This window comes from Phaenicophaeus curvirostris, chromosome 29 (assembly GCF_032191515.1).
Source record: "Phaenicophaeus curvirostris isolate KB17595 chromosome 29, BPBGC_Pcur_1.0, whole genome shotgun sequence".
NCBI lineage: Eukaryota > Metazoa > Chordata > Aves > Cuculiformes > Cuculidae > Phaenicophaeus > Phaenicophaeus curvirostris.
In genome coordinates, this window is record NC_091420.1 from 1,906,945 (window position 1) to 1,926,182 (window position 19,238).

At 66.0% G+C, this 19,238-nt stretch overlaps 3 protein-coding genes across 4 annotated transcripts; all 3 read right to left on the reverse strand.

Annotated features, from left to right (window-relative positions):
• Positions 1-1,144: 1,144 nt before the first annotated feature.
• PMVK (phosphomevalonate kinase) lies at positions 1,145-4,935 on the reverse strand. Its single transcript, XM_069878883.1, has 5 exons — positions 4,810-4,935; positions 3,963-4,026; positions 2,681-2,833; positions 1,568-1,697; positions 1,145-1,403 (listed from the first exon to the last, which is right to left on the reverse strand). Exons 1-5 carry the CDS (start codon positions 4,890-4,892, stop codon positions 1,267-1,269), a joined length of 567 nt encoding a protein of 188 aa, XP_069734984.1. The 5' UTR covers positions 4,893-4,935; the 3' UTR covers positions 1,145-1,266.
• A 1,983-nt stretch (positions 4,936-6,918) lies between these two features.
• Positions 6,919-15,026, reverse strand: PBXIP1 (PBX homeobox interacting protein 1). 2 transcript variants are annotated; one of them, XM_069878744.1, is made up of 11 exons: positions 14,975-15,026; positions 12,485-12,563; positions 12,285-12,408; positions 12,153-12,205; positions 10,815-10,947; positions 10,536-10,739; positions 9,738-9,761; positions 9,585-9,649; positions 9,385-9,510; positions 7,820-8,778; positions 6,919-7,120 (listed from the first exon to the last, which is right to left on the reverse strand). In XM_069878744.1, the coding sequence occupies exons 2-11, from the start codon at positions 12,542-12,544 to the stop codon at positions 7,066-7,068; spliced, it is 1,803 nt and encodes a 600-aa protein (XP_069734845.1). In that variant the 5' UTR covers positions 12,545-12,563; positions 14,975-15,026; the 3' UTR covers positions 6,919-7,065. The 2 variants fall into 2 exon arrangements, with proteins under 2 accessions (XP_069734845.1, XP_069734846.1); XM_069878745.1 differs by having other exon boundaries at positions 14,926-14,981.
• A 79-nt stretch (positions 15,027-15,105) lies between these two features.
• Positions 15,106-19,005, reverse strand: PYGO2 (pygopus family PHD finger 2). The gene is made up of 3 exons (XM_069878808.1): positions 18,871-19,005; positions 17,638-17,687; positions 15,106-17,561 (listed from the first exon to the last, which is right to left on the reverse strand). Exons 1-3 carry the CDS (start codon positions 18,989-18,991, stop codon positions 16,488-16,490), a joined length of 1,245 nt encoding a protein of 414 aa, XP_069734909.1. The 5' UTR covers positions 18,992-19,005; the 3' UTR covers positions 15,106-16,487.
• Positions 19,006-19,238: the final 233 nt, after the last annotated feature.

Sequence of the window (19,238 nt, forward strand, 5' to 3'; positions counted from 1 at the left end):
GCTTTCCTGGAGACCCTTTCAGCTCTGGAAGCTGCTCCAAGGTCTCCCCAGAGCCTTCTCTTCTCCAGGCTGAACAACCCCAACTCTCCCAGCTTGTTCTTCTACAGGAGGTTCTTCAGCCCTCACATCATCTCTGTGGTCTCCTCTCAATTCCCTCCAACAGCTCCATGTCTCTTCTGGGCTGAAGATTCCAGAGGTGGACCCAGGGCTCCAGGTGGGTCTCACAGAGCAGAGCAGGGGCCAGAATCCCCTCCCTCCCTGCTGCTCCCACCGCTCTGGATGCAACCCAGGACATGGTTGTTTTCTGGGCTGAGAGCGCACTTTGCTGGCTCACGTGGAGCTTTTCCTCGGAGACATCCCTGCCCATGACAGGGAGGTGGAACTGGAAAGGCTTCGAGGTCCCGGAGTTGCATTTGGGGTCTGGTGGATGAGAAGGTCTCCGAGATCTCCCCAGATTGGAGCAGAGGGGCAGAATCCACTCCCCCCTCCGCTGCCTCCACAGCTCTGGATGCAACCCAGGATACAAAACTAACCCCCCCACTAATCCCCTTACTGGAGATTATGGAGAGCAGCTGGAATCGGATGTCCCCAACACCCACCCAGATGTCCCCAAGGGGGGAGTGATGCTGCCACGGCCCCTCTGCCTTAAGCCCCCACCCCAAAATCACCCCTCCTGCTGTGGCAGAGAGGAGCAGGACCGAGGGCAGGAGGCGTTTGCTTGGGTTGTGGAAAATCCGTAGGGAATTGGGGCTGGATGTGATGGAAACACGATTGGAACCCGCCACAAGAGCCCAGCTGGTGCCCCCCCCACCCCCAACCCCAGGCAGCAGGGATTAACCTGCACCTCTGACCCCAGACCCCGAGCTGGGAGCACACGGAGGGGGGCAGCAAGCACAGCCCCATGGCCCCATAGCCCCCAGCCCCATATCATCTGGCCCCACAGCCTCGTCCTGTGTCCCCCAGCCCCACATCCCCCAGTCCTGTATCTCCCCCTGGCCCCACACCTCCAGCCCCACTTCCCCAGCTCCGTGCCTCCCAGCCCCACACCCCCAGCCCCACTTTCCCCAGCTCCGTAACCCCCAGCCCCACAGCGAGGTGTCTCCCCCCGGGGCAGTGACCCCCAGACCTGGGGCAGCCGCTGCTCTCCGTGCCGCAGCTTTATTTGCAGGGCAGGGAGAGCCGGCACAAGGCAGGTGGGGGGCAGCCGTGGGGCTTGGGGTGGGGGGGGACGCGCGGCCCCCACGCCCCAGCCGAGGGGTCACCAGGCTATAACCGGACCCGGAGCGCCTGCAGCAGCGTCTCCAGCTGCTCGTCCAGGGCCACCTCGTCGCCGTCGTTGGTGATGATCCAGTCAAAGGCCACTCCTTGGTCCAAGCCGCACTCGGACTCAGCATCGTCCACCCCTGGGGAGGAGCAGAGCCCGGGGTGAAGCCCCTGAGGTCCGAATCTGTCCATCTGGCCATCCCACCACAGCTGGAGGCTTCATCTCCCCTCGCAGGCAGAGCCCAGGGTGCAGCCCCGATGCCAACGCAGCCGCACGTTTGGCCCCGTGCGCTTGCTCGCTCACCGGGGACGAAGACCCAGTTCCTCCTCTTCCTCGTCTCCTCAGTGGCCACCACGCGCACCGTCTGCACCGCGGCCCCGTACACGGCCCGGAACCAGTCCACGTCCGAGAGGCGCCGCGCGTCGCTCACCACCTGCACGGGGGCTCCCTCAGCTCCTGCCGCCCCCTCCTCGTGCCCCACAGTCCCCGGACCCACAGCCCCCAGCCCCGCATCCCCCGGTCCCACCACATCCCCCAGCCCTGTGTCCCCTGGCCCCACGTCCCCTGGAACCACATCCCCAAGCCTCAAATCCTCCTGTCCCACCACATCCTCCAGCCCCACATTCTCTAGCTCTATGTCCCCTGGACCCACATCCCCCAGTCCCACATCCCCTGGTCCCACATTCTCTAGCCAAGTGTCCCCCAGCCCCATAACCCCCAGTCCCACATCCCCCAGCCCCATTTGTGCCCCCAAGCCCTGTGACCCCCAGTCCCACATCCCCCAGTCCCACATCCCCCAGCCCCATTTGTGTCCCCAAGCCCTGTGTCCCCAAACCCCTCATCCCCCAGTCGCACATCCCCCAGCCCTGTATCCCCCAGCCCCATTTGTGTCCCCAAGCCCTATGACCCCAAGCCTTGTGACCCCCAGTCCCACATCCCCCAGCCCCTCATCCCCCAGCCCTGTATCCCCCAGCCCCATTTGTGTCCCCAAGCCCTGTGACCCCAAGCCTTGTGACCCCAAGCCTTGTGACCCCAAGCCCCACATCCCCCAGCCCCTCATCCCCCAGTCCCACATCCCCCAGCCCTGTATCCTCCAGCCCCAATTGTGTCCCCAAGCCCTGTGACCCCAAGCCTTGTGACCCCAAGCCCCACATCCCCCAGCCCCTCATCCCCCAGTCCCACATCCCCCAGCCCCATTTGTGTCCCCAAGCCCTGTGACCCCAAGCCTTGTGACCCCCAGCCCCACATTCCCCAGCCCCTCATCGCCCAGCCCCTCATCGCCCAGCCCCTCATCCCCCAGCCCCATTTGTGTCCCCAAGCCCTGTGCCCCCCAGCCCCTCATCCCCAAGCCCTTCACCCCCAGCCCCACATCCCCCAGCCCCTCATCCCCCAGCCCCACATCCCCGAGCCTCTCACCCACACGGGCTGCGCTGCGCCCTGCACCGCTCGCCTGCAGAAGAAGCCGGGGTCAGCGCGGCGCTTCTCCTCGCCCCAGCGGATCATGTCCTGCCGGTACCGCTCCTTGTAGGCGCTGGCGTCCAGGAGCCGCTCGAAGTCCAGGCCGTGCTCCTGTGGGGACAGGGCTCAGCGGGCACAGCCCATGGCACCGTGCGGCACGACACAGGTTGGTGTGATGTGGCATAGCACAGCTTGGCACAGCATTGTATAGAATCATAGAACCATAGAATCACGAGGTTGGAAGAGACCCACCGGATCATCGAGTCCAACCATTCCCATCAATCACTAACCCATGTCCCTCAGCACCTCGTCCACCCGGCCCTTAAACCCCTCCAGGGAAGGGGACTCAACCCCCTCCCTGGGCAGCCTCGGACACTGCCCAATCACCCTTCCTGTGAAATTTTTTTTCCTAACGTCCAGGCTGACCCTCCCCTGGTGGAGCTTGAGGCCATTCCCTCTCGTCCTGTCCCCTGTCCCTTGGGAGAAGAGCCCAGCTCCCTCCTCTCCACAACCTCCTCTCAGGCAGTTGCAGAGAGCAATGAGGTCTCCCCTCAGCCTCCTCTTCTCCAGGCTAAACCCCCCCAGCTCTCTCAGCCGCTCCTCTTCTTCTCCAGCCCCCTCCCCAGCTTCGTTGCTCTTCTCTGGACTCGCTCCAGAGCCTCAACATCCTTCTTGTGGGGAGGGGCCCACAACTGACCCCAGGATTCGAGGAGCGGTCTCCCCAGGGCCGAGTCCCGAGGGAGAAGAACCTCCCTGGCCCTGCTGGCCACGCCGGGTCTGATCCAAGCCAAGATGCCCTTGGCCTTCTTGGCCCCCTGGGCCCCTGCTGGCTCATGTTCAACCAACCCCCCCAGGTCCTTCTCCTCCAGGCACTTTCCAGCCAGACTTCTCCTAGGCTGGAGCTGCTCAGGGTTGTTGTGCCCCAAGGGCAGGACCCGCCATTTGGCCTCGTTAACCCTCCTGCCGTTGGTCTCAGCCCATGGATCCAGCCTGTTCAGATCCCTTTGGAGCCTCCCGACCCTCCAGCAGATCCAGCTTCCACCCAGCTCAGTGTCACCCCCAAACTTGCTCAGGGTGCCCTCGATGCCTTCATCCAGGTCGTTGATGAAGACACCGAACGGGGCTGGCGCCAGCGCTGAGCCCTGGGCGCGCACACACACACACACACACACACACAGGGCACGGTGCAGGCGCGGTGCCGGTGCGGCAGAGCTTGGGTCAGCGCGATGGGGTTCGGTACCTTGGCGAACTGCTCCTTGAGGGGCCCCGAGAGGCGCAGGACGGTGCAGACGTCAGGGCCCAACCTGCAGGACAGCGAGCAGCGCGGTGAGCACCGGGAATCGCTGCCCCCCCGGTACCGACCCAGCCCCCTGGTACAGACCCCACCCCCCAGGTACCGACCCCACCTCCACCCCGGTACCGACCCCAGCCCCCGGTACTGACCCCATCCTCCCGGCACCGACCTCACCCCCCGGTACCGACCCCACCCCCCCGGTACCGAACCCCTACCCCCCCGGTACCGACCCCAACCCCCAGGTACCGACCCCATCCTCCGGTCCCGACCCCATTCCCCCGGCACCGACCCCATCCTCCGGTACCGACCCCAGTCCCCGGTACCGACCCCAGCCCCCCGGTACCGACCCCACCCCCCGGTACCGGTCATGCCCACCCGGTACCAACCCTACCCCCCGGTACCGACCCCAACCCCGGTACCGATCCCAGCCCCCGGTACCGATCCCAGCCCCCGGTACCGACCCCACCCCAGGGTACCGACCCCAGCCCCCGGTACCGGTCATGCACCCCCGGTACCGACCCCATCCCCAGGTACCGACCCCATATCCCGGTACCGACCCCATTCTCCGGTACCCACCCCATTCTCCGGTACCGACCCCACCCTCCGATACCGATCCCACCCTCCGGTACCGATCCCAGGCCCCGGTACCGACCCCAGGCCCCGGTACCGACCCCCCTCCACCCCGTTCCCGCCCCCAGCCCCGCCCCCGGTGCTCACCCCACTCCCGGCCCCGCCCCCGCCACCTCCCGGTGCCGCCTCTCCGCCCCCCCTCCTTCCTCCCCGGCTCCGGTACCGGCCCCGCAGCTCCTCGGCCACGAAATCCTTCCCCGATTTCCTTTTCCCGCTCAGCAGCACAACCGCGCGCGGCGCCGCCATCACCGCCGGGAGGCCACGCCCCTTCCGGAAGCCACGCCCCTCCCGGAGACCACGCCCCTTCCGGAGGCCACGCCCCCTTCCTCAGCGCACGGCGCCGGCCGCCCCGTCACGCCCCCTCTGGCCACGCCCCTTCTAGACCGCCCCTTTATAGCCACGCAAAGCCACGCCCACTTTACGTCACGCGCACCGCAGGCCACGCCCCCACAGAGTACGTCGTATAGGCCACGCCCCCGTCTCGGACACGCCCCCTCCACGTGACCGCGCCAGGCACCGCCCCCCGTAGGCCACGCCTCCCGCGCTCCTCCCCTCAGCAGCTCCCTCCCCCAGCACCCCCTTTCTCCTCTGACCCCCCCTGTCCCCCAGCACCCCCTGTCTCCTCTGAACCCCGTCCCCCATCACCCCCTCTCTCCTCTGAACCCCGCCCCCAGCACCCCCTTTCCCCCTCTGACCCCCCCGTCCCCCAGCACACCCTTTCTCCTCTGACCCCCCCTGTCCCCCAGCACCCCCCTTCCCCTCTGACCCCCCCTGTCCCCCAGCACCCCCTTTCCCCTCTGACCCCCCCTGTCCCCCAGCACCCCCTTTCCCCTCTGACCCCCCCGTCCCCCAGCACCCCCTTTCCCCTCTGACCCCCCCGTCCCCCAGCACCCCCTTTCTCCTCTGACCCCCCCTGTCCCCCAGCACCCCCCTTTCCCCTCTGACCCCCCCGTCCCCCAGCACCCCCTTTCTCCTCTGACCCCCCCTGTCCCCCAGCACCCCCTTTCCCCTCTGACCCCCCCGTCCCCCAGCACCCCCTTTCCCCTCTGACCCCCCCTGTCCCCCAGCACCCCCTTCCCCTCTGACCCCCCCTGTCCCCCAGCACCCCCTTTCCCCTCTGACCCCCCCTGTCCCCCAGCACCCCCTTTCTCCTCTGACCCCCCCTGTCCCCCAGCACCCCCTCTCTCCTCTGACCCCCCCGTCCCCCAGCACCCCCTTTCCCCTCTGACCCCCCCGTCCCCCAGCACCCCCTTTCCCCTCTGACACCCCCGTCCCCCAGCACTCCCTTTCTCCTCTGACCCCCCCTGTCCCCCAGCACCCCCTCTCTCCTCTGACCCCCCCGTCCCCCAGCACCCCCTTTCCCCTCTGACCCCCCCGTCCCCCAGCACTCCCTTTCCCCTCTGACACCCCCGTCCCCCAGCACCCCCTTTCTCCTCTGACCCCCCTCTGTCCCCCAGCACCCCCTCTCTCCTCTGACCTCCCCTGTCCCCCAGCACCCCCTTTCCCCCAGCACCCCATGTTCCCCCCATCACCCCCTTTCTCCTCTGAACCCCCTCTTTTCCCCAGCACCCCCTTTCTTCTCTGAACCCCCCTTTCTTCCAGCACTCCCTTTCTCCTCAGCACCCCATGTTCCCCTCCAGCACCCCCTTTTTCCTCTGAACCCCCTCTTTCCCCAGTACCCCCCTTTCCCCAGCACCCCATGTTCCCCGCTAGACCCCCCTTTCTCCTCTGACCCCCCCTTTCCCCTGCACCCCATGTTCCCCCATCACCCCCTTTCTCCTCTGAACCCCCTCTTTTCCCCAGCACCCCCTTTCTTCTCTGACCCCCCCTTTCTTCCAGCACCCCCTTTCTCCTCAGCACCCCATGTTCCCCCCATCACCCCCTTTCTCCTCTGAACCCCTCCTTTCCCCAGCACCCCTTTTCCCTCCAGCACCCCCTTTTTCTTCTCTGAACCCCCTTTTCCCTCTAGCACCCCCCTTTCATCCCAGCACTCTTTCTTTCCCTCCAGCACCCCATGTTCCCCTCCAGCACCCCCTTTCTCCTCTGAACCCCCCTTTCCCCCTGCACCCCATGTTCCCATCACCCCCTTTCTCCTCTGACCCCCCCGTCCCCCAGCACCCCCTTTCTCCTCAGCACCCCATGTTCCCCCCATCACCCCCCTTTCTCCCCTGAACCCCTCCTTTCCCCTAGCACCCCCTTTCTCCCCAGCACCCCATGTTCCCCCCCAGCACCCCCTCTTCCACCCCAGCACCCCCACTTCCCCCAGCTCAGCTCTGCCCCGCGGTGCCTTTATTGGGTTCTGGGGTGCAGCCTCACACAGTGTGTCTGCTCAGGGGGACCCGGGCCTACCGGGGGCCCCAAAAAATGGGGACCCCCCCCACTGCTCGGGGGGTGCCGGGGGAAGCCGTGGGTTGGGGTTCTACCCCCCAGTACCGGGGGGCCGCGCTCTCCGGCCTCGCTCCTTCCCAGCAGGGCTGCAAGAGAGGGGGGGGGCTGGGTTTGGGGGGCAGAGTTGGCCCCCCAGGACCCCCCCAAAACCCTCTTGGAAAAGGGGGGCAGCGATGGGATGTGGGGATTTGCCCCCCTGGGACCCCCCCAAAACCATTCAGAAAAGTGGGGCTCTGATGGGATGTGGGGGTTTGTCTCCCCAGGATCCCCTAGAACCCTCTGGAAAAGGGGGGCAGTGATGGGATGTGGGGGTTTGGCCCCCTGGGACCCCCCCAGAACCCTCTGGAAAAGGGGGGAAGGATGGAATGTGGGGATTTGGCCCCCCAGGACCCCCCAAAACCCTTTAGAAAAGGAGGCCTGTGATGGGATGTGGGGGTTTGTCTCCCCAGGACCCCACAGAACCCTCTGGAAAAGGGGGGCCGCGATGGGATGTGGGGGTTTGGCCCCCTGGGACCCCTCCAGAACCCTCTGGAAAAGGGGGACAGCGATGGGATGTGGGGATTTGCCCCCCTGGGACCCCCCCAAAACCATTTAGAAAAATGGGGCTGTGATGGGATGTGGGGGTTTGTCTCCCCAGGACCCCCCAGAACCCTCTGGAAAAGGGGGGCAGTGATGGGATGTGGGGGTTTGGCCCCCTGGGACCCCTCCAGAACCCTCTGGAAAAGGGGGGCCAGTGATGGGATGTGGGGGTTTGCTCCCCAGGACCCCCCAGAAGTCAGGCTCACCCCCTGTAATGCTGCAGCACGAACTCCTCGAAGCCATCGGCCGCCTCCTCGTCGCCGCGTTCCCGCTTGGCCACCTCCTCCAGCAGCTCCTCCACGTCCTCCACGAAGTCCACGAAGCGCAGGCGGTCGTGGGCGAAGGCTCCGTCGGACCCGAAAGCTCCGGCCAACCTTGCCGCCAGCCCCCCAAAATGCTGCCCCCAACCCAAGCGCCCCAAAAACTCCTCCAAGAGCTTCAGGAACTGCGTCTTCTGCACCGGCTCCAGCGCAACCCCCAGCACCTCCCGACCCTCCTTACGGGCGCAATCGGCTACTCCGGAGCAGCCCTGGGGTGCCCGGTACCGGCTGAAGGGGGGTCCGTGAGGTGCCTTTTTGCTCGCTTTGTGCTCCCGGGATCCCTTCCCGTGGGATTTGGGGTGCTCCTTCCTCTCCCACTCGCGGTGGGAGGCGCCGTCGTGGTGGGACGCGCCGTCGCCGTGCCGCTCGTGCCGCTCGTGCCGCTTCTTTTCCACCTGGAACGGCTTTTTCCAAGCCTTAGGGAAAGATCCAGCCCCCTCGGCTTCCAGCTCACGGCTCAGGCGCTGCGCCAGGGCGCTCAGCTCCTCCGCGAGCCCCTCGAGCCCCCCAGCTCCCCGCGATCGCTCCAGGGCCCCCGCCAGCTCTTGCTGCACCCAAGCCAAGCGGCCGCGCTCCCGCTGCGCCGCGGCGTCATCGCGACGACCTGGGGTGCCGCTGCTGGGGGGCTCCTTTGGAGCCGAACCCCCAAATCCGGAGCTTCCCGGCGCCCCCGATTCCCGCAGGCGCTGCAGCTCGGCTCGGGCGTTGCGGAGCGCGGCCTCTTCCCACTCCAGGGCCGCTCGCAGCCGCGCGTTCTCGGCCGCCAGGCTCTGCCGCTGCGCCCCGGCGGCCGCCGCTTCATCCTCGCTGCGACGCAGCAGCTCCTGCAGCTCTGCCTTGTGAGCCTGAGGGGAGAAACGGGGTTTGGAGAGGGGCTGGGGGGCAGCCGGCATCGCCCTCGGGCACAGAGATGATGCGAGGGCTGGAGAACCTCCTGTACTGGGACAGGCTGGGAGAGTTGGGGTTCTTCAGCTTGGAGATGAGAAGGCTGGAGGAGACCTTAAAGCAGCTTCCAGAGCTGAAAGGGGCTCCAGGAAAGCTGGGGAGGGGTTATTTCCAAGGGCCTGGAGTGATAGGATGATGGGGGGTGGCTTTAAATTGGAAGGGGAAAGAATTAGAGTAGACATTAGCAAGAAATTCTTCAGGATGAGGGTGGGGAGGCCTTGGCCCAGGTTGCTCCATCCCTGGAGGGTTCAAGGCCAGGTTGGATGGGGCTTGGAGCCCCTGATGCTGTGGGAGGTGTCCCTGCCCATGGGATGAGCTTTGAGGTCCCTTCCAACCCAACGGATGAGTTTGAGATCACTTCCAACCCAACCCATTCCACGATTCCATGATTTTGAGGTCCCTTCCAACCCAACGGATGAGTTTGAGATCACTTCCAACCCAACCCATTCCACGATTCCATGATTTTTGAGGTCCCTTCCAACAGGGCACGGGCCGCACTCGCTCACCTGCAGCTCCGCCTGCATCAGCCGGATCTCCTGGCTCCCCTGGGCCAGCCTGTCCAGGAGGATGCTCACCGAGTTCACGCTCTGGGCATCCCCAGCGTCCGGCGAGGGGGGCTTCTGCCACGAATCCTGTGGGAGAGGACGGATGGATGGGACCCCTTGGAGGTGCTGGGGATGCTGAGTCCCACTCGGCCGCCCCTTACGTTGCCCTCGGTGGGCAGCGGCGGCTCCTGCTCCACGTCCCGGGTCACCACGCTCTCCACGGGACCTGGGGAGGAACCAGACAGGGATGTCCGACGGGGGACGTGGGCTGAGCGCCGCGGGGACGCATCCCGCCCGGGGGTCCCCGCACTTACCGTCCACCAGGTCGTAGAGGCCACCTAGAGAGGGGAAGGGACCATGAGGGGGACGTGGGGACGCTCATCGTGCCCCCAGGACCCTCACCCTGCACCCAGGACCCCCACCCTGCTCCCAGGACCCTCTCGCCCTGGCCCTGGGACCCCATCCTACTTTGGGACCCCCATCCATCTGTGGGACCCCCACCCTGCCTGTGGGACCCCTGAGGCATCTCTGGGACCCCCACGCTACTTTGTGGAACACCCACCCTGCCTCTAGGACCCCAACCCTGTCCCCGAGACCTCCATCCAAATGTGGGACCCCCACCCAGTCCCTGGGACCCCCACCCTGCCTGTGGGACCCCCACTCTAACCTTGGGACCCCTGCCTTGCTGTGGGACCCTCCCCCTGCCCCTGGGAACCGCATCCAAATGTGGGAACCCCCCACCTTGTCCCCGGGACCCCCATCCTACTATGGGACCCCCACCCTGCCCCTGGGACCTCCATCCAAATGTGGGACCCCAACTCTACCCTTGGGACCTCCACCCTACTGTGAGACCCCCACCTTGTCCCCGGGCCCCCCATCCTCTTCTGGGACCCCCATCCTCTTGTGGGACCCCCACTTTAACCTTGGGACCCCCACTCTAACCTTGGGACCCCTGTCCTACTGCGGGACCCTCCCCCTGCCCTTGGGAACCCCATCCAGATGTGGGACCCCCATCCTACTGTGGGATCCCCACTGTGCCCATGGGACCCCCACCTTGCCGTGGGACCCCCACCCTGCCTGTAGGACCCCCACCCTGCCGTGGGACCCCTCACCAGTGACGAGCAGCAGCCCCACAGCCGCCAGCGCCAGGGCTCCCAGCAGGAATTTGCTGACGCTGAGCCCGTCCTCGGTGCCGGGGTTCGGGGTCCCCCGCGGTGGGGCAGGCACGGAACTGGGGGGTCCAGGCTGGGGCTCCTGGCCCAGCCCCGCGGTGTCCTCATCGCTGCTGCTGCCGCTTTCACCCTCCACGTGGGACCCTGCGGAGGGACGAGGGGGGCTCCGGCGGGGGGCTGCACCCCAGGACCCCCCAGCGCTCCCTGCGAGGGCCTCACCTGCTTTTGGGGTGTCAGGGCAGGGTCCCAGCGCGCTGTCGGGCTCCTCGGGCTCCCTGGTATCCGGCACATCGGGCTCCGCGGTGTCCGGCACTGCGCCCGTGTCCCGGGGCTCCTCGGCGTGCTGCAGGCACTGGGTGACCCCCTCCCCAGGTCACCTCTGTTTCCAAGCTCACCCAAGGATCCCAAGCTCATTCCACTTCCCAAACTCACTTCTGCTCCTGGACTCGTCCCAGTTCCCAATCTCACCCCAATTCCTGAGCTCATCCCAGTTCCTGGACCACCGGCTCCTGGGCTCAACCCGGTTCCTGAGCTCACCACGGATCTCGAGCTCACCCCAGTTCCCAGGCTCACCCCAATTCCTGAGCTCACCCCAATTCCCAATCTCACCCCAGTTCCTATCCCTCCAGTTCCCAATCTCACCTCAATTCCCAGCCCTCCAGTTCCCAGTCTCACCCCAATTCCCAATCTCAGCCCAATTCCCAGCCCTCCAGTTCCCAGTCTCACCCCAGTTCCCAGTCTCACCCCAACTTCCAGCTCTCCAGTTCCCAGTCTCACCCCAATCCCCAACCTCACCCCAATTCCTAACCCTCCAGCTCCCGATCTCACCCCAGTTCCCAATCTCACCTCAATTCCCAACCCTCCAGTTCCCAGTCTCCCCCCAATTCCCAGTCTCCCCCCAGTTCCCAGTCTCACCCCAATCCCCAACCTCACCCCAGTTCCCAGTCTCACCCCAATTCCCAATCTCACCTCAATTCCCAGCTCTCCAGCTCCCAATCTCACCCCAATTCCCAATCTCAGCCCAATTCCCAGCCCTCCAGTTCCCAGTCTCACCCCAATCCCCAACCTCACCCCAGTTCCCAGTCTCACCCCAATTCCCAGCTCTCCAGCTCCTGATCTCACCCCAATTCCCAATCTCAGCCCTCCAGTTCCCAGTCTCACCCCAATTCCCAATCTCACCTCAATTCCCAGCTCTCCAGTTCCCAATCTCACCCCAATTCCCAGCCTTCCAGTTCCCAGTCTCACCCCAGTTCCCAGTCTCACCCCAATCCCCAACCTCACCCCAGTTCCCAATCTCACCCCAATTCCCAATCCGCCAGTTCCCAATCTCACCCCAATTCCCAGTCCCACCCCAGTTCCCAGTCTCCCCCCAGTTCGCAGTCCCCCAGTTCCAAGTCTCACCCCAATTCCCAGCTCTCCAGTTCCCAATCTCACCCCAATTCCCAGTCTCACCCCAATTCCCAATCCCCCAGTTCCAAGTCTCACCCCAATTCCCAACCTCACCCCAATTCCCAGTCTCCCCCCAGTTCCCAGTCTCCCCCCAGTTCCCGGTCTCACCCCCGTTCCCGGTTTCACCCCGGGGAAGGCAGCTGAACCATTGTCGGTGGCAGCTGAGGAGAAGCAGAGGGCACGGTGAGGGGTGACACCGGGGGACACGGAGCCTTCCCGGTCCCCGTGGCCACCGCCTGCCTGTGCTGGTGCTCCGGGTGCCTTCCTCCTCCTCCTCCTCCTCCTCCTCAGCGGTGCAGGAGGCCAATTCCAGCTCCGCACCCCCCAGATCCAGCTCTGCACCCACCGTCTCGATGGGGAGACCCTGGAGGCAGGGGAGGGGGTGGCACCTTTGTGTCCCCGGCTCCACGGGGGCTCCCCACCCCGAGTCCCCCCCTCACCTCGCTGCCTGCCAGCACCCAGCCGCTCGCCGGGTCCCGCGATGACGGCTGCTCCGCCATGGGGAAGGTCCAGAGATACCTGCAAGGGGACAGAGGGAGGGATGGATGGATGGATGGATGGATGGATGGATGGATGGATGGATGGATGGATGGATGGAAGGATGGATGAAGGAATGGATAGATGGATGGATGGATGGATGGATGGATGGAGAGATGGATGGATGGATGGATGGATGGATGGATGGATGGATGGATGGATGGAGGAATGGATGGAGAGATGGATGGATGGAGAGATGGATGGATGGAGAGATGGAGGGACGGATGGAGGGATGGAGGGATGGATGGATGGATGGATGGAAGGATGGATTGAGGAATGAACAGATAGAGGGATGGATGGATGATCAGACAGATGGATGGACACAAGAATGGACAGGCAGAGGGAGAGACAGATGGATGGATGGATGGATGGATGGATGGATGGATGGATGGATGGAGGAATGGATGGAGGAATGGATGGAGGAATAGACAGATAGAGGGATTGATGGATGGACAGATGGATGGATGGATGACCAGATAGTTGGATGGACACAAGAATGGACAGGCAGAGGGAGAGACAGATGGAGGGATGGATGGATGGATGGATGGATGGATGGATGGATGGATGGAGAGACAGAGGGAGGGATGGATGAGGGATGGACAGAGGGACAGATAGATGGATGGATGGATGGATGGAGGAATGGATGGAAGGATGGATAGATGGTGTGATGGATGGAGGAATGGACAGACAGAGGGAGGGATGGATGACGGATGGACGGAGGGATGGATGGATGACCACACCAATAGGTGGATGGAGGAACAGACAGTCAGAAGGAGGGATGGATCAGGGATGGACAGAGGGACCAATGGAGGGATGGACAGATGGATGACCAGATAGATGGATGGATGGAAGAACAGACAGACAGAGGGAGAGATGGATGAGTGATGGATGGAGGGACAGATGGATGGATGGAGGGATGGTTGGATGGATGGAGGAATGGACAGAGAGAGGGATAGACAGATGGATGGAGGAACAGATGGATGGATGGATAGATGGAAAAACAGATGGATGGAGGGAGGGAGGGAGGGAGGGATGGATGACCAGATAGACAAATGGATGGAGGAATGGACAGACAGAGGGAGGGATGGATGAGGGATGGACGGGGGGACAGGTGGAAGGATGGATAGATGGAAAACACATGGATGGATGGATGGATGGATGGATGGATGGATGGATGGACGGACAAACAGATGGATGTGACCAGCAGAAGTCGTGGTCCCCACAGTGCCGCTGCCCAGCCCCCCAGCTGCAGCAGGAGCCCCCCCAGCAGCTGCCTCCCTCGGTATTTTCACTCGGTATTTTTAGCCGGTGACGCTGCCGGCAGCCGCGCGGGACACAGGGCCCGGCTCGGGGGCACCAGGACAGCAGCGGGAAAGGGGGCGAGGGGCGTCTCGGGCACCCCCGCTCCCCCCCAGGGACCCGGTACCGGCCCCGTGACCCCCCCTCCCTCCCCACCCCCACAGTTCCCAGTATCCCCAGTGCTCCCGGTATCCCTAGTGCTTCCGCTACCCCCAGTGCTCCCAGTATCCCCAGTGCTCCCAGAATCCCCACTGGTCCCGGTATCCCTAGCGCTCCCGGTACCCCCAGTGGTCCCAGTACCCCCAGTGCTCCCAGTATCCCCAGTGCTCCCAGAATCCCCACTGGTCCCGGTATCCCTAGTGCTCCCGGTACCCCCAGTGCCCCAAGAATCCCTAGTGCTCCTGCTACCCCCAGTGCTCCCAGTATCCCCAGTGCTCCCAGAATCCCCAGTACTCCCAGCGTCCCCAATGCTCCCGGTACCCCCAATGCTCCCAGTCCCCCCAGTGCTCCCGGTATCCCCAGTACTCCCAGCGTCCCCAATGCTCCCGGTACCCCCAATGCTCCCAGTCCCCCCAGTGCTCCCGGTACCCCCAATGCTCCCAGTATCCCCAGTGCTCCCAGTCCCCCCAGTGCTCCCGGTACCCCCAGTGCTCCCGGTACCCCCAATGCTCCCAGTATCCCCAGTGCTCCCGGTACCCCCAGTGCTCCCGGTATCCCCAGTGCTCCCAGTCCCCCCAGTGCTCCCGGTACCCCCAATGCTCCCAGTCTCCCCAGTGCTCCTAGTATCCCCGGTACCATCAATGATCCCGTTACCAGCTCTGCCCCCACCAAGGAACCTCCGGTACCTCCTCCCGGTGCCCCCCCCCCACCCCAGCAGCTCCTCCTTCGGTAACTTTCCCCGCTCCCCCGTTAACTCCCCCTCCCGTAACCTTCCCGGAACCCCGGTAACACCCCCTCCCTCCACCCCCCAGCAACTTTTCCCGGTCCCCCCCGTTAACCTCCCGGCCCCCCGCTAACTCCCACACGGTCCCCCCGGTAGTTTTACCCCTCCCCGGTCCTCCCGGGAAGTCTCGCTCCACCCCCGGGCCCCGTACCCGGTTCCCCACGGTGCCTCCTCCTCCTCCCCGGTACCGGTCGCCGCCCCCCCACGTGACGGCGGCAGCCAATGGGGGTCCCGGTACCGGACACCCTCCCCCGGCGGCGGCAGCGGAGCCGGACGGGGCTTTACACGAGGGATTTTATAGCGGCCGTACAAAAGTTTCCGTGAACGAGGGGCTACAACGGGGGGGAGGGGGGGGTTGGAGCATCCCGAGCACCGGGAGAGTCTGAAAAAAACGGGGAAGGGGGGCACCGAGTGTCCCGAGCACCGGGGGGAGTGAACCGGGGGCGTTCAGAGCACCGGGGAGGCACCGGGCGCATCCCGAGCACCGGGGATGGGGGAACAGGGGGTACCGGGAGCATCCCGAGCACCGGGGATGGGGAAACAGGGGGCACCGGGAGCATCCCGAGCACCGGGGATGGGGAAACAGGGGGCACCGGGAGCATCCCGAGCACCGGGGATGGGGGAACAGGGGGCACCGGGAGCATCCCGAGCACCGGGGATGGGGGCAACAGGACCATCCTGAGCACCGGGGATGGGGGAACAGGGGGCACTGGGAGCATCCCGAGCACCAGGAGCATCCCGAGCACCGGGTATGGGGGAAGAGGGGGTACCGGGAGCATCCCGAGCACCGGGGATGGGGAAACAGGGGGTACCGGGAGCATCCCGAGCACCGGGGACTGGGGCACAGGGGGCACCAGGACCATCCTGAGCACCGGGGGGTGGAAGTAGGGAGGCACCGGGACCTTCCCGAGCACCGGGGATGGGAAACAGGGGTTACTGGGACCATCCCGAGCACCGGGGAGGCACCGGGACCATCCCGAGCACCAGGGATTGGGGCACAGGGGGCACCGGGACCATCCCGAGCACCAGGGATGGGGAAACAGGGGTTACTGGGACCATCCTGAGCACCGGGGAGGCACCGGGACCATCCCGAGCACCGAGGGGGTCACCGGGAGCAGCGTGGGGAACAGGGCAGGGCACCGGGACAGTCCTAGATGGTGCTGGACACCAGCTCACCGCCCCGGTGAGGCTCTGGACCCGCTCTCAGCAGGGCCGGGGGCACCGGGAGCCTCAGCTCCCCAATACCGGAGCACCGGGACCACGGCCTGGCCTGCAGCAACCGAGCCAGTAACGGGGCTGAGCCACAGCTAGTGCCCAGTGCTGCAACCGGTGCCGAGTTGCAGCCAATGCCGAGCCGCAGCCGGGCCCCGGTGCTGCAGCCAGAGTCCGGTGCCGCAGCTGGGCCCCGGTGCCACAGCCAGAGTCCGGTGCCGCAGCCAGAGTCCCGTTCTGAACCGTGTGCCGTGCCGAGCTGCACGTGGTGTCTCATTCTGAGCCGCAGCCGGTGCCGAGCCGCAGCTGGAGTCCGGTGCCAGAGCCGGTGCTGAGCCACAACCACAGCCCGGTGCCGTCTCTCCAGCTCGCACCGGGGACAACGGCTACAAAAGGAAAGGATTTGGTCCTAAACCAGCCCGAGAAGCTGGAGGCGGCGGCGGGCGGGCGGCTCAGCCGTCGTTGGCGGCCACGAGCTGTCCCAGGCCCTCGCGGACGTAGACGGATTGGATCTCCTTGGTCTTGAGGCAGAAGTCGCAGGCCCAGACGGCGGAGGCCTCGGTGGTGAGCAGCCCGTAGGCGTTCTCCGTCATGCCGGTGCACTCGCGGTGGAACCATTTCTGGCAGGAGGCCTCGCACAGGATGGCATCCTGGTCGTCGTTGACCTCGTTGCGGCACGCGCCGCACGGATACACCAGCCCCGGCGGCGGTTGGTGCCCGGAGCCGCCGGCCGCTTTGCCGGGAGGCGCGGCGGGGAGGCTGTTGCTTTCCGGGGTGCCGGCACCGCGGCCGGCGCTGTTGCTGAACGCCGGTTGCGCCCCGTTGACGGCGGCGGGGGAGCCCGAATGCGGCTCCGGAGCGAAGGTGCTGGGCGGGGGGTTGAGGTTTTTGCCCCCTTCCTCGCCGCCGCCGGCGAAACCGGGATCGGCGCCGGGAAAGGGGCTGGCGGTGGGCGGCAAGGGTGGCATGTTCTGCCCAGGGCGCCCCAGCGGCGACTGTCCAAAGAGGTTGCCGGGCTGGCCGAAGCGCTGAGCCACCGGCGGCCCCGCCGGGGGCGCGTTGAGAGCCGGCGGGGGCCCCACGTCACCCCTGGGGGGCTGCCCCATGGTGGGCGAGATCATGGGCCCGAAGGTACCGACGGGGCCCGGCAGGAGCTGCGCGGCCGGGGGGCTGAAGCTCTGTCCCAGGGGTTGCCCGAACGGCTGCGCCGGGAAGGCCAAGCCCCCCGCTTGCCCGTAGCCGGGGGTCTGGGGGGGCATGGCGAAGGCCGGGCCCATCTGCCCCGGCGCGAAGGGCGGCGGCTGCCTCCGCAGCGGCTGGGGGCCGTAACCGGGGGGCACCTGCGGCGCCAGCCCCCCGGGGCCGCGGAAAGCGCCGAAGGGACCGGGGCCACCGAGGAAAGGGGTAGGGGCCGCGCCGGCTTTGGGGGTGGCGAAGTCATCCTCGAAGGGGTTGGAGGCCACCAGGTGATCCACCATGGGCGTGGGCGGCGGCGCGAACTCCGAGAGATGCGAATAGGCCGGGCCCTGCAGAAAGAGGGCAGCGGTTACGGCTCTGGTTACCGTTACCAGACCCGGCGGCACCCGCAGAGCTCGGGCCTACCTGCGTGTTCGACTTGCGGCGCTTCTTCTCGGGGCTCTTCATCTGCAGCCCTGCAGGGAAAACGGGGGGCGTCACCTGGGGCAGCAGCGGAGCCAACCGGGGCGGCATTAACCGGGGCTACTACACCAGTGTGAACCGGGGTGGCAGCAACGCCAAAAGAGATGAATAAAACCATGTTAAGTGGCACCAGGGCCACACCAATCGGGCCCAGGGCTGCAGCAGCAGCTCCAAACGGCTGCCCCAACCGGGACGGGTGGGGTGGCAGCACCAACCGGTATCGGGGCCACACCAATGCCAACCAGAGCGGCACCGACTGAGGCCTCGGCAGCGCTAACCAATGCATCTTGGCTTGGATCAGACCCGGCGTGGCCAGCAGGGCCAGGGAGGTTCTTCTCCCTCTGGACTCGGCCCTGGGGAGACCGCTCCTCGAATCCTGGGGTCAGTTGTGGGCCCCTCCCCACAAGAAGGATGTTGAGGCTCTGGAGCGAGTGCAGAGAAGAGCAAGGAAACTGGGGAGGGGGCTGGAGAAGAAGAGGAGCGTCTGAGAGAGCTGGGGGGGTTTAGCCTGGAGAAGAGGAGGCTGAGGGGAGACCTCATTGCTCTCTGCAACTCCCTGAGAGGAGGTTGTGGAGAGGAGGGAGCTGGGCTCTTCTCCCAAGGGCCAGGGGACAGGACGAGAGGGAATGGCCTCAAGCTCCACCAGGGGAGCCTCAGGCTGGACAGCAGGAAACAAAAAATCACAGAAAGGGTCACTGGGCAGTGTCCGAGGCTGCCCAGGGAGGGGGTTGAGTCCCCTTCCCTGGAGGGGTTTAAGGGCCGGGTGGACGAGGTGCTGAGGGACATGGGTTAGTGACTGATGGGAATGGTTGGACTCGATGATCCGGTGGGTCTCTTCCAACCTGGTGATTCTGTGATTCTATGAAAACCAACCAGGGCAGCACGAAGCGTGGTGGCAGCAGAGACAGCCGGGGCAGGGCCCGGGGTAACGGGGACCGCAGCGGCGACAAACGGGTCCTCGGCAGCGCCAGCCGGGGACACCAGGGCCGGGGCGGCGGCGGCAGCCGGGGCAGCGTCAACTGCGTCCTCAGCAGCACCAACCGGAGCCAGGGCCGCGGTGGCTCCCAGCCGGCCAGCGGCGGTCCCGGTGGGGGCAGCACCGACAGGGACCGCGGTAACCGGGGCCGGGAACGCGGTAACCGGGGTCGGTGCTCCCCTTCCCACCCCTGCGCTCACCTGCCTTCCCCTGCTTGCGGCCGGGCCCGGCGGCGGCGCCTCCCGCGGGGTGCGGGGGCCCCGGAGGGGGCGGAGGGGCCGGGACGCCGCCCTCCAGCTTCTCGGCGTGCGGGGCCGCCATGGCCCGGCCTCTCCGCGACCGGAACCGGAAGCGGAAGTGGAGCGCGAGGCGCGCGCGGCCAATCAGAGCGGGGAGGGGAGGGCGGGCGGGGCGGACCAAGTGGTGCACGTAGGAGGGGGGGGAGCGGGATAAACCATGTGCGGGGCGTGCGGGGGGGATGGGCCAATCAAAGCGCGCTGGAGGGAGCAAAGCAGAGCGGGGTGAAGGCATCGAGGGCACCCTGAGCGAGTTTGGGGGTGACACTGAG

Excerpts from the sequence above, each read along its gene's own strand:
- PMVK (XM_069878883.1), bottom strand. The coding sequence starts at position 4,892 with ATGGCGGCGCCGCGCGCGGTTGTGCTGCTGAGCGGGAAAAGGAAATCG. Across the intron at positions 4,027-4,809 it reads GCCGAGGAGCTGCGGGGCCG|GTTGGGCCCTGACGTCTGCA; the intron begins GTACCGGAGCCG and ends GCTGTCCTGCAG. Across the intron at positions 2,834-3,962 it reads TCAAGGAGCAGTTCGCCAAG|GAGCACGGCCTGGACTTCGA; the intron begins GTACCGAACCCC and ends CTGTCCCCACAG.
- PBXIP1 (XM_069878744.1), bottom strand. The coding sequence starts at position 12,544 with ATGGCGGAGCAGCCGTCATCGCGGGACCCGGCGAGCGGCTGGGTGCTG. Across the intron at positions 10,740-10,814 it reads CCCTGACACCCCAAAAGCAG|GGTCCCACGTGGAGGGTGAA; the intron begins GTGAGGCCCTCG and ends GTCCCTCCGCAG. Across the intron at positions 9,511-9,584 it reads CGCTGCCCACCGAGGGCAAC|GATTCGTGGCAGAAGCCCCC; the intron begins GTAAGGGGCGGC and ends CCTCTCCCACAG.
- PYGO2 (XM_069878808.1), bottom strand. The coding sequence starts at position 18,991 with ATGGCGGCCCCGCACGCCGAGAAGCTGGAGGGCGGCGTCCCGGCCCCT. Across the intron at positions 17,688-18,870 it reads CCGCAAGCAGGGGAAGGCAG|GGCTGCAGATGAAGAGCCCC; the intron begins GTGAGCGCAGGG and ends TTTTCCCTGCAG. Across the intron at positions 17,562-17,637 it reads GCCGCAAGTCGAACACGCAG|GGCCCGGCCTATTCGCATCT; the intron begins GTAGGCCCGAGC and ends CTCTTTCTGCAG.